The sequence below is a fragment of the Rhododendron vialii genome, chromosome 6a (genome assembly GCF_030253575.1).
Source record: "Rhododendron vialii isolate Sample 1 chromosome 6a, ASM3025357v1".
NCBI lineage: Eukaryota > Viridiplantae > Streptophyta > Magnoliopsida > Ericales > Ericaceae > Rhododendron > Rhododendron vialii.
In genome coordinates this window covers 7,472,196-7,486,087 of record NC_080562.1, presented here as the reverse complement: position 1 = coordinate 7,486,087, position 13,892 = coordinate 7,472,196, and the positions used below count along the sequence as shown (strand labels likewise).

Sequence of the window (13,892 nt, the reverse complement as noted above, 5' to 3'; positions counted from 1 at the left end):
TGTTCATAACTAAATTTACGGATCCCTCGTCGATGTTGTATTGCAGAGAGAGGTGGGACAACAATGGCGGTGACAAGTGAATAATACGAGTAAAAACCAAAAAGGCAAAAACTATAGGGTGCTCTTGGGGCACTGTCTGCCTCGGATTCCTTTGCAAGCACACATTCACGTGGCGTTCGTAACTAAATTTATGGATCCCTCGTTGATGTTGGATTGCTGAGAGAGGTGGGGCAACAATGGCGGTGGCAAGTGAATAGTACGAGTAGTTAGTCAGTGGAGAAGGGCCCAACCCAACAACTCACGTGTGCGCCAAAGAATCGGGCCGACTTGCGTACTCACTTTTCGTACGTGGGCCTCCATTTGTTGGCGCATCTTAATTTCCTGTGTGCGGATCTACCTGTTTTCCCCATGATGGTGTACTAACACAGTGACAAAAGGTGTCCTCCCGTCGGGAATAATTTTGTTCACCCTCCTTTAAAGAGGGCGGACATTATATTGTTTATAATTGATAAAAATTGTGTGGGTTCCATAACAAACTAACTCATTGTTACCAAAAAGTGTGTTGATTCTGTGAACCCTACACAATTTTCACTGATCAAAGGGAATGTTCATTCTCTTTAAAGGAAGGTAAACAAAATTATTCTCCCTCTCGTCACACAGCAAGGAAGGTATCCTTTCCACCTTTGCAAATGGAACTAAAGCCCCCGAGGTACTGATTGGTTGGTGGGTTTACTTCTTTTGGGACCAGGTAACAAGAAAGTAATTTTTTATGAATTTTTGGTTCCGGCATGAGTGGCTTGTATTTGACTGGCAGAAAAGGGATTAGTCGAAATGCATGCGCGTAAGCTGACCCGAACTCTGACCATCCAAAAAATAGAGGAAATAGTGCTACCATTGGAGCCTTTGGGAAGTTGAAAACTTTCAATGGGCATAGTTGAATAAGGTCTTTCAAATTCAAAGGTAGGAACACCGTTCTAGCCTCTCCCCTTTACTAGACTCTTCTCTGGTGGAAACCACCTATATTTGCAATGCTTTTTCTTTGAACAAATAAGTACATAATTGCATTGTTTACTCCTATCACGTGGGCCTATGTGCTGCCCATGAACACAATTCGAGCTGTTCACTTCGCAGAAAACGCAAAGAAGAATACATCTGCAGGAAGTCAATTTGATCGAATTTCATTAAATACGTGAATAAATTACATTTTATTTTGCACATTGTACGGTTTAAGTTTAAAATATAGCAAGTAGTTTTATCATTCATAGATGATAATTTGAAATGTGTTTGCGTGTCCATCGATCTCCGGCCATATTAAATTTTTGATAAACACGTTTTCCATTTCGTGTTTTAGGAGATGAATAGTTTGCATTGACATTGTGGGCCGTTGTTGGGCAAACAAAATAACATAAGAGTACGGAGAAATGGGGAATGGAAAGGAGCTCATCCCACTCGGGCAAGGGTCAACCAGTTCGGTCCAGTTTGAACTATTTGTGGGCCCACAATAATGATTTGGAACTATTCATTTTTTAAAACTCGTCGAGAACACTGCCATCGCCAAAAATCACATTGATCGGATATCGTTTGATATGATTTCGAAATGCATTAAGTTTGGGAAAAAAAAGTGTGCAACATAGGATTACAATCCATTTGACACAATTATCCGAAGATAAATGCATTTCGAAATCATATCAAACGATATCTGATCAATTTAATTTTTGGCGATGTCAATGTTCTCAACGGGTTCTAAAAAGTAAACGGTTCCGGCCATTGTTGTGGGTCCGGGAAAAGCCCACAAATGATCCAAACTGGACCGAACTAGTTGGAGACCAAACTGGTCTGGACCCTGCCCCATCGCACTCCATCCGCCATCATCACCATTACGAAAATAACCATGCATGACAGTTGGCATGGAATTCTTATTTGTGCCTTTAGAATCAAGAACTTTCGCAAAGATGCTGTAAAGTTGTAACAAACTCAGCTGTTTTGGGTACCAGCTCTTTGGCCTGAGCTTGAAAGTAGTGTGAAAACATTGATTTCCAGAGATTGAGGCTAATAAAGTTTTAGGGTAACCGCGTCAATTTAAACAATGCCTTAGGGAATAGCCACGGGTGAGTTTGGCTTTACTTTTCAGGGATTTTTTGGCACAGATTTTTGGATTGCTTTCTATTTTACAATGTTCGAACCAAATTTTTACACCATATTTTCGTTGAACAACCATATAAATGGTGTGAGTGTTAAGTATCTCTGTAGTACCGCCACGTGGTGCTCAGATTTCAAAAACGCATACTCACTTTTTAGTGTACACCACTAGGCGCGCACTAGGAGCTGGATTGGTTCTGCAAACACACTTTCGTCCTCCTGCAACCACCCCCCTCCCACCCTATAAATACACCTCTATTGCCTCCCTCCCTTTTTGCTTCACTCCATCATAGCACAATTGCACTCTTTTGTCACACACTTCCGCTTGATAATCATACAAACTGTACCTGGAGAGAGAGAGAGAGAGAGAGAGAGAGAGAGAGAGAGAGAGAGAGAGAGAGATGAAGCTAGCTTTTGCAACATTCCTTGTGGTGTCACTTTTTCTCAGCTCTTTCCTCCTCGAGACCGCAAATGCTGGTTCAAGTAAGTGGGGTTTTTTTTTTAATTTTTAATTTTTAATTCAGGTATCCAGACTAATTTATACGCATCTCAATTTATGAAGAAGGATAAGACAACTTAGGTGCTCGAACAATTGGGGGTCTATTTGTCAATTTATAAGTGTACATTTTTCTCCCGTTCTCATGATTAATTATTAGTCTCTCTACATAAATTAGGATGATATATACGGACACAGAATTGTGCATAATATCAATTGAAAAGAATATTTGGCCGACAATACTGAATTGAAAATTTTAATTAGCAATTTTAAATTTCGAAGAGCAAGAAAAAATAGATTCAATGAATAATTTTAGGGTAGGAAATTAGTGAAAGGATATGCATAACGTATTTAACCCCAAAGGGGTTGGCCAAGTGGTTTTCGCATAAGACTTAAGAGTTTGCTCCCTCATAAGGTCTCATGTTCGATTTTTCTTATCAAAAACTCTTGGGCCACCTCACCTGAAATGGTTGTAAGAGGGGTTGCAGGGATTCGACTGACGTGTGTGCAAGCTGGGGCGAGACATCTTGCATTACTATAAAAAATGTAGTTAGCTGCAGCTGATTTGGCTATTTTGTGGTGGTTGCTATAGGTCTTTGTGACTCCAAGTGTGGGGATAGGTGCGCAAAAGCTGGGGTGAAAGACAGGTGCCTGAAATACTGTGGGATATGCTGCGAGGAGTGCAAGTGTGTGCCCTCCGGGACTTATGGCAACAAGCAGGAGTGCCCTTGCTATAGGGACAAGAAGAACTCCAAGGGCAAACCAAAGTGCCCTTAAAAATCATCAGTGCCTATTTTGAATCATGACCTAATGGTCCTAATCCATATCACATCATTTCATCTATATATTATAGCCGTTGCAAGGTTATCTTAATAGAGGGAGACTAGGTTATGTGTGGGGGAATAATTAAATTAGGATACTTTGCCCCAGTGCTGGTTGCCTGGTTATGATGTACATTTTTTTTTTTAATCCAGTTTGTTGATGGTTTTGGAAAATAGTACAGTTGTAGAATTTTGTTTCGGAAACGATTTTTGCACTATATTTTCTTATATTTACATTTCAAAATTTGTCTTTTAATACTTTAAAGTTTAATCTGGCTCTGGTTGATGTTAGGGCCTCTGACCCCTCAGGTTTATGGAACAAAATCTTTGTCTTTGCAAGTAAAAAGAAAATAGGGCCCCTCAGGTTTATCGAACAAAATCTCTCTCTTTGCGGGTTAAAAAAAAAAAGTTTAATCTGGCTCTGGTTGATGTTAGGGCCTCTGACCCCTCAGGTTTATGGAACAAAATCTCTCTCTCTTTGCAAGTAAAAAGAAAATAGGGCCTCTGGCCCCTCAAGTTTATCGAACAAAATCTCTCTCTTTGCGGGTTAGAAAAAAAAAAAAAACTTTTGAAAGTACAATAGAAGACAAATTTTAGAATGTAAAGATACGAAAGTGAGTGCAAAAATTGTTTTTCATTTGTTTTGCTCTGATATCGGACTATGAGAAGGAATCAAGCAAATCAACAGCATAAGATCGTTCACAATCATAATTACCATGAACAAGTTTATTGAGATGATGAAGAAACAATAGTTTTTACAGGGCTTAAGAGGTGTGATGGTTGGATTAGTGTGATTGTGAGCTTGAGTCGATCTCTTTCGCTGTAATTCACATACTTGTTTTCTTCTACCATTTGTAATCATCTTGCCGAGTACGATAATTTCGTAGTATCCCCATTTTCTAAATTTTAGATCGGTCTCCAGTTGTACTACATACGAAGTTTGCATACAACGAAGTATGAAGTGTGACTATAGATCACAATCAAAATGAACGGAGTGCAAAATGATTTGTTTTTATCCCCAACAAACGGATGTCTGGATAAGCATACGTGTATCGATCTCTGATAATCTCCAAGGCTTTTAACGAAACTAGTCTATGAAGCCTATGCTACTGTTATCTGAAAGATGAATATTTGCCATTCCAAAAAAAAAAAAAGTGTGAGCCACCAACCTTCTACGTCGTACTGCATTAAATATTCCTCTCCCAATGCTCTTCTATTTTTCCTTTTGTTAAGACCCTCTCCCAATATCTAGTGTTCTAAAATAATGAATTAATCAGCGATGTCAATTAATCGCTTCGATTAGATCTGACTAATGATTAATCGCGATGCCAATTAATCATTGGCGGGAGCCTACCCGATTAGATTCTACTAATGATTATTAATTGCCAATTACCATTAATATGCACCGGTTAATCGCTCGAAGATGATCGACCGTCCGATTAGCATTTAATGACTTTTAGAACATTGCCAAATATCTCACTCTTTTGGGTAGGTAAATAATACTCCTATGTGTGGAATTATCCTGTGTGTGGTCCTGTGGAATTATCCTGTGTGGCATTGTTACATGCAGTGTACGATGTTACAGAAACTTTAGTTTGACCATTGTCCATATTCTGCGTCACGGGAAACAATTCAAAATACCTTCCAAACTTTACATCAATGTCTATTAGACTCCTAAACTTTTAAAAAAAAAATCAATTTTACTCCTAAAGTTATATTCCATTAATGATAAATCTGTCCACACAGACAATCTGTGCACAGATTGTGCACAGATTTTGTTGGACCATTTCAGTTGGACTAAATTGAACAAAGCCCTGCGGATTACCCCCTGCTTTTGCAAAGTTGCTACTACTTACGATTGTATTTCTTATTTTGTGGAAGTATGTAATGCCACTACTAGTCCAGTCAAATAAACATGAACTGTAGATACAAACCAGTGACGATCTTCTGCCAGGTAAAGAGCATTTGCAATTATCTCAGCAAAAAGGTGCACTCTATATTCTCCCTGATACAGCAACAAGCATGGCTGCAGCACACGGGACCCATTCGGATCGGTTGCAACTTTTAAGCAATGTATCGCCATCTCATGGATATGACACTGCATAGACAGGGTAGGTGTCAAAGAACTCATTGAACATAGATGAAACTTGTATTGAATATGTTCAGAAACAATTAGCAACTCCTCTACACTCCCAAAGGGACTGGGACCATATATTCCTGTCCGTCTGCGAGTTCTTCTCGGGCTGAATTCGATGATCGAGACCCTTCATTTTTTTAAATCTTGCCCAGAACAGTAGCTACGTCAAAAACTATGTTAATCAAATACCACTTAATATGCTTTCAGGACACATCTATGTTGCGAAAAGAAAGTCTGAATTTAGTGTTTCAAATATATATTTTTTGCAACGTACATGTATTCTGAAACGATATCAATCGATATGCAATCAATGATCATAATTTTTGACGTGGCTTATATTGTCAGTACAATCTGAAATTAAACGGTATCTTTCATTGAATTGAGATAGGAAGGGATCACAAACGGAACAAACTAGATGACACAGTCCCTTCGATGGACTGCAGAGAAACCCAACCCTTGAAACAAAAGCAATCACGAATTGAAAAATTGAAATGACAACAATTATGTAGAGGAAAATAGGTTCCCGAACGAGAAATAATATACTAAATTACAAAATCAACAATTAGGATCGGAGATTACCTTATTATCTTCACCAGAAAATTTCGCACACAATGCCGGATTACAAAATGACCATTTGAGTCATTGGCTAATGCTGCAGCACCTGGGCTTAGAGCTGACATAAATAAGGATATTTGCTGTTGGCCACTTATGTGATCCAACAACACCAGTACAGCTCGAGCTCTGTGACAACAAATACTTATTATTGATGATAATGGTTATGCCAATTTTAACCAGAAGTAAATTGGTCAAACCCTCTGTCTATATTCGCCTTAAGCTTCTTCAACACTTAGGTGATGTCGCTAAACCTTTGCATCGTGATTCAAGAACAATTTTCGGTACATCTAAACATTCTGTCGTCCATTCTTTTCCAAAAACAATTATCACTTCACTTATTAGGGCAACAATTAGTTTTACTGTGCTTAGATAATTCGACTTAGAAACCAATTAGCTTCTTCAACACTAGGTAATGTTGCCATTGTACTTTACAGTAGGTTGCAATTGCACATGAAAACCCCTAGCCACCCTGTACTTTTCTTTTCTTCCAGCTCACGGCCAGAGCACATATACAGAGCTAGAGAAATAAAGTGATGCTATAATTTGAATACCTCCGTTTGATCTAAACAAATAACAAAAATTCTTCTAAACTGAGTAAACATGACTATAAATTAATTCCAAGACACAAAAATTCAGTCTGTGAAAAACAAAAGGCTAAGGTGTATTCAATTCAATGCCATAGCATATTCGGTTCATTCTAACTGAAAGGTGTATTCATCAAATTTCAACTTACGTTGGTACGCATTGGGATATTCAGAAAGTTCATCCTTGTACTTATTCTGTTAAGTTTTTGGTTTTATTTTGTAATTTGAATAAGTCTTTGATTGTCCTAGTCTTTAGGAGGTTGTTGCTTTACCAGATTTATAGGAGTCTTAGTAGTGGGATAATCTGTTTTGATTCAGTTCCTTGTTTTCTGGTACAGCTGTTAGTTGGTTCCTAAATTAGTGGTATGCTAGTTCATGTAATCTTCTATTTAAGTTGTTGGGTCTTATGAATAAAATGTACGTTCAATTTTTCAGCTTCTTTTCTTCCTGTCATAAGTTATAACAGTGGTATCAGAGCCACCGAGTGAGAAAAGTGAGATAGAGAGTGGGTATAGCAGCAGCTTTACTGCTTTACTTCTACTTCACTTGTTTTTCCGCTGTGCAGCAGCATAAGAAAACGATGGCTTCAGAAACTTTTGCGCAGCCAGCCATTCCACGCTTTGATGGTCACTATGATCATTGGAGCATGCTCATGGAGAACTTCTTAAGGTCCAAAGAATACTGGACGGTGGTTGTTTCTGGAGTAGCAGAACCAGCCGAAGGTGTTGTGCTGACAGATGCGCAAAAGGCGGAGCTTGAAGGGCTGAAGTTGAAAGATCTCAAAGCAAAGAATTATCTCTTCCAAGCTATTGATCGCTCAATCTTGGAAACCATTCTTTGCAAGGACAGCGCCAAGCATATTTGGGATTCTATGAAGAAGAAGTACCAAGGATCAGCAAGGGCAAAGAGGCTGCAGCTTCAAGCCTTTCGTTCAAAGTTCGAAATGCTTCGAATGAAATCAGGAGAGTCAGTTACAGATTATTTTTCAAGAACGATGACAATCGTCAACAAGATGCGGATCCATGGCGACAAGACCACCGACGTCACCGTTGTTGAAAAGATTCTTCGATCCATGGCAACAAAATTTAATTTTGTTGTCTGTTCCATAGAAGAAGCTAATGATATTGATGAACTTTCAATTGATGAATTACAGAGTTCTTTGTTGGTTCATGAGCAAAAAATTAACCAACAGGAGAAAGAGGAACAAGCATTGAAGGTCTCATCAGAAAATCATTCTACACCAAGTAGAGCTGATAGAGGACGTGGTAGAGGCAGAGGTCGAAGTCGAGGAGGCAGAGGCAACAATGATCGTGGAATCCAACAACATCATCAGCATCAAGAGAATCAATTTCAAGGAAGAGGAAGAGGACGTGGTGGTTATCACTCAACTTCTTATGGACCAAAGCCAGCAGACAAGTCCAATGTTGAATGCTACAAATGTCATAGGTATGGTCATTATCAGTCAGAATGCCGTACTAATTTGAATAGACAAAGTAGCGAAAGAACTAACTTTGCAGAAAAAGAAGAAGAAGTGTCTCTTTTAATGGTGTGTCACGTGAAGGAAGAAACCCAACAGAACATGTGGTATTTAGACACTGGCTGCAGCAATCACATGTGTGGGGATAAGAAGTTGTTCTCTGACTTGGATGAATCTTTCTGCAACACTGTTAAGTTCGGCGACAATTCCACGGTGGCTGTTATGGGAAAAGGAAGTGTAACTGTCCAGCCCAAAGGAAATCTCACACACACTATCTCTAATGTTCTTTTTGTGCCAGATTTAAAGTCTAACTTGCTTAGTGTGGGTCAGTTGCAAGAAAAGGGATATGAGATTTCTATCAAAGGTGGAGTTTGTCAAATTCATGATGCAAAGTTGGGCTTAATTGCTCAAGTTAACATGACGGCGAATCGCATGTTCCCGCTTCATCTCCACAACACCACTCATTCATGCTTCTCAGCAAAAGAGCGGGATGCGGCATGGCTATGGCATTTTCGCTATGGTCACCTACACTTTGGTGGATTGAAGACTTTACAACAGAAAAATATGGTGATTGGCCTTCCTCAAATCGCAGCTCCGTCTGGAGTTTGTGAAGAATGTGTTGTTAGCAAACAACACCGTAATCAATTTCCACAAAGACCATCATGGAGAGCAAAGAAGGCATTGGCGCTTGTTCATTCCGACATCTGTGGGCCAATAACGCCATGCTCTAATGGAGGTAAAAGATACATAATTACCTTCATTGATGATTATAGTCGTAAAATCTGGGTTTATTTTTTGGAAGAAAAATCTGAAGCCTTTGCAGCCTTTAAAAGCTATAAAGCACTTGTTGAGAAAGAGGTTGGCAGCCCAATAAAAATTCTTCGCACAGATCGTGGTGGAGAATATAACTCACATGAATTTGCAAACTTTTGTGAGACCCATGGAATCAAGAGACAGCTTACAGCAGCTTATACGCCCCAACAGAATGGCGTTTGCGAGAGGAAGAATCGCACTATAATGAACATGGTGCGAAGCCTTCTGAGAAGAAGTGGTATTCCGAAGAATTTCTGGCCCGAAGCAGTTAATTGGAGCATTCATGTTTTGAATAGAAGTCCCACACTTGCTGTTCAAAACATGACACCAGAGGAAGCATGGAGCGGACAAAGACCGGCGGTAGATCATTTCAGAATATTTGGGTGTATAGCATATGCCCATATTCCAGATCAGAAGAGGAAAAAGCTTGATGACAAGGGAGAGAAGTGCATTTTTCTTGGTGTTAGTGATCAATCAAAAGCTTATAAGCTTTACAATCCTAGCACTAAGAAAATCCTTATCAGTCGAGACGTTGTTTTTGATGAAGATCAAACCTGGCTGTGGAATACAAATGTTGTTGAAGAACAAATTCCAACAAGTTTTGATGGAGAAGATGATGATGAAGCAAAGCAGTCCCAGCAGCAGTTTGTTCCAACAACTGCTGATCTTGAGAATCCTCAAAATGAAGCTCCTATAGCCTCTGAAATCACACCAACAACACCAGAAGTTGACGAACAGGTTGAAGCAGCAGCTGGATCACGTTCTCATCGTGTTCGAAAGAGGCCAGCATGGATGTCGGATTATGATGTAACTGGAATTGATCAATCCGATGATCCACTCACTCACTTTGCTCTATTTTCAGATTGTGACCCTACAGTTTTCGAAAATGCTGTCAAAGAATCAAAATGGCGGAAGGCTATGGATGCTGAAATTGCAGCCATCGAAAAGAATGATACTTGGGAGCTATCTAATCTTCCACAAGGGCACAAAACAATTGGTGTAAAGTGGGTTTACAAGACAAAGTTGAAAGAGAATGGTGAAGTTGACAAGTACAAGGCACGCTTGGTGGCCAAGGGCTACAAGCAAGAGTTCGGTGTTGATTACAAAGAAGTCTTTGCTCCGGTTGCAAGGCATGACACAATCAGATTGGTGATCGCATTAGCAGCTCAAAACTCATGGCCTATCTTCCAGTTGGACGTGAAATCGGCATTCCTCCATGGAGATTTGAAAGAACTGGTATTTATTGATCAACCTCCTGGTTATGTGAAACTTGGAAATGAGCATAAAGTGTGTAAATTAAAGAAGGCTCTATATGGATTAAAGCAAGCTCCACGGGCTTGGTATAATCGTATAGAAACTTATTTTTTGAAGGAAGGATTTCAAAAATGTCCTTATGAACATACACTTTTCATAAAGATTGAAGATGGAGGGAGAATGCTCATTGTCTGCTTATATGTCGATGATTTGATTTATACTGGAAATGATAGTGCCATGTTTAAGAAATTTAAGGAGTCCATGATGGCTGAATTTGAAATGTCTGATCTTGGTAAGATGCATTACTTTCTTGGTATCGAAGTGGTGCAGCTTCCTGCTGGAATTTTTATTTCTCAAAAGAAATATGTGCAAGAAATTTTAGGCAGGTTTCAGATGAAGAATTGCAATTCTGTGAGCACACCAACTGAGTTTGGTGTGAAGCTAACTAAAGATCATGATGGAAAGAAGGTTGATAGCGCACTTTACAAGCAAGTTGTTGGAAGTTTAATGTATTTGACTGCAACAAGGCCAGACATAATGTATTCTGTGAGTCTCATTAGTAGATACATGGAGAATCCTACTGAGTTACATCTTCTAGTGGCCAAGAGGATCTTTCGATATTTGCAAGGTACTTGGAAATTTGGGTTGTTCTACAAGAAGGGAGAAAGATCAGATTTGAGAGGCTTCACTGATAGTGATTATGCTGGAGATCAAGATGATAGAAGAAGCACTTCGGGGTATGTCTTTATGCTAGGTTCGGGGGCTGTTTCATGGTCATCAAAGAAGCAGCCAATCGTCACTTTATCAACCACTGAGGCTGAATTTGTTGCTGCCACTTCATGTGTCTGTCAAGCAATATGGTTGAAGAAAATTCTTAAAGAGCTTTATTTCAAGAGGCAAGGTGCTATTACAATTTTCTGTGACAATAGCTCTGCAATCAAACTCTCCAAGAATCCAGTTCTACATGGAAGAAGCAAACATATTGACGTGAAGTTTCACTTCTTAAGAGACCACACCAAGGATGGAACTATTGATCTGATTTTTTGCAAAAGTGAAGATCAAGTTGCAGATATTATGACCAAACCCCTCAAGTTGGGAATGTTCATGAAGCTGCGGAGCTTACTCGGTGTTTGTTCGATGGAGAATCCAATTTGACGGAGGGAGCTGCAAGGTTACTCGGCAACAAGCAAGCTGAGAGGGACGACACACTACCGGAGGGGCTGGGCAGGTGAAGAACTCTTTCTAAACTGAATGTCAGTAGAGCACTCAGTTTAAGGGAGGGTGTTAAGTTTTTGGTTTTATTTTGTAATTTGAATAAGTCTTTGATTGTCCTAGTCTTTAGGAGGTTGTTGCTTTACCAGATTTATAGGAGTCTTAGTAGTGGGATAATCTGTTTCGATTCAGTTCCTTGTTTTCTGGTACAGCTGTTAGTTGGTTCCTAAATTAGTGGTATGCTAGTTCATGTAATCTTCTATTTAAGTTGTTGGGTCTTATGAATAAAATGTACGTTCAATTTTTCAGCTTCTTTTCTTCCTGTCATAAGTTATAACATATTCACATATCTCCCTGACCAAGAAATCAGTCTCGGTCATTGGCAAAAATGTAAGAACCTTTACGCACGTTTTCATGAATCTTGCTCCGTGACACTAAAACTTGCAAAAACACCGAGGGACGGTCGACCTTTTCTCCAAGCTATACAATAGAAGTAAACTTGGAAAACTGAACACCTAGCTAGGGATAGTCCCATTCAGTTTGGAGATGCTAATGTGTAAATACAATTATGGGAACGGAGGGTTAGTGTTTTTATTTTTGGGAACGGAATATCTTTAGTTAATTGTATCCTTAATTATCTTCTTCTTTTTTCGAAACCTCATACCTAATTCATACATATCCTTCCTTGTTAAAAAGAATATGGGAGGTTGAACGGGCCAAGATAGGGATCAAGCCGGAATGATGCAATTTGCAGGGGCAGATTCCGGGGATTGGCATTCTTAAGCTTAATGTGGACGGAATCACTATATCATGTCGATCGAATGAAATGATTCAATTTTTTTTTGAACACATTCAATTCATTTCATAACAAAGCCCGAAGGCAATACAGATTTCATCAAAAAATACAAGAATGAGCCAAAACTATCCAGACTTCGACACAGGCACCCCCTGCAGAAGCAAGACCGGCGAAATCGCCAGATGAGAACCAATCAAGGCCTAGATAGTAGAGAATCTCAAACGGACCGGACCCCAACTCAAACCCGAGAAGCGCATATGAAATCTGGACGGCAAGAGCCGTTCACCGGAGCAGAAGTCAGCCGGATGAACCTCAACCCACCAACAACCACAAACAACCCCAACTTCGGACGATCCTCAAAAGGCGCCGGATTATTTGCCCACCTCCTCTTCCACACCAGATTTGGGGAAGCCAAACAGGTACCAAACTGGACTGATTTGGGGGAAACCCAAGTCAACCGGTAGAAAGCAAATTAAAAACAGACAGAAAACCAAAAAACCCCAAAACACTCCAGCCCCATTATTCATACCCAAAATCCCTGAAAATCGCCACCAACAGCCGCCTATCACCGGAGCTTCCTCGCCGAACCAGATCAGAGGAAACACGGGGGCTAAGCCACGCAACATTCCATCCTGACTGAGGGTGAGACGAAGCCAAAAACCGAAACAGTGGGATAGAAGGGAGAGAACCGAAGGAGAGGGTAGAGGGAGGGGAGGAGAAGGAGGGGGGGAAAGAGGGAGGGGGAGAGGCGGCGGAGGCAGGCCCCCCCCCCCCCCCCAGAAAACCTATCTGTTGAAAGTTTCTAGAGAGAGAGCGTCTTTTTTTCTAGAGAGAGAGGACACGTTCAATTACTTGTGAAGTATCTGAATCAAATTGAATAGTCTAACTTCATTCGATCACATACATGTGGAAATTGGGCAAAGCTTCAAATAACGAGTTCAATTTTGTTCATTCACCGTTAAAACATGGGTGAACATTACCTAGCATGTTATAGGTCCTATTTCTATTATCAGAACGGTTCATCTCTTCAAACATGATATCTTAACTCCCCACAAAAAATCAGCACTAACTCCCCAATATACAAATCGCGTCAATTGCATCCCCAATGTTTATAATGCAAGTTTAAATGGTCCCCAGCACTAACTCCGTCCAAATTAACTTTTAAATGCAGGGGTATTTTTGCAACTTAGCTACAATTATCCCTTCTTCAACCTCAAACCCTAACTTTCTAAAAGCAAAAAACCTCAAACCTTCCACCTTGACCCTACCAAACACCCAGCCATGAAAACCCCCAAATCGCCCACTTTCCACTTCCTAGAAAAAGAAATACAGAAAGAGATGTCAACCCCAAAAAAAAAAAAAAACAGATCAACAAGCCTCTTAAACCACCTCCGTCGTCATCATGTTCAACCCACAAAAACTCTTCAATCGCAATACCTTGAACCGGCTTCGCTGTCGTTGCCCTGTTCAGTCCAAAAACCCTCCATCGCGGCTCCCAAATGCAGCACTGCACCCCTGAAATACTATAGCAACCTCAATCGCAACCCC

The 13,892-nt window shown here is 40.1% G+C and overlaps 1 protein-coding gene across 1 annotated transcript; it reads left to right on the top strand.

Moving 5' to 3' along the window:
• The first annotated feature begins 2,403 nt into the window (after positions 1-2,403).
• Positions 2,404-3,660, top strand: LOC131331303 (peamaclein-like). Its single transcript, XM_058365185.1, has 2 exons — positions 2,404-2,622; positions 3,228-3,660. The coding sequence occupies exons 1-2, from the start codon at positions 2,541-2,543 to the stop codon at positions 3,410-3,412; spliced, it is 267 nt and encodes an 88-aa protein (XP_058221168.1). The 5' UTR covers positions 2,404-2,540; the 3' UTR covers positions 3,413-3,660.
• Positions 3,661-13,892: the final 10,232 nt, after the last annotated feature.

Coding starts and splice junctions, on each gene's coding strand:
- LOC131331303 (XM_058365185.1), top strand. CDS start 2,541: ATGAAGCTAGCTTTTGCAACATTCCTTGTGGTGTCACTTTTTCTCAGC. Junction 2,623..3,227: donor GACCGCAAATGCTGGTTCAA/GTAAGTGGGGTT, acceptor TGGTTGCTATAG/GTCTTTGTGACTCCAAGTGT.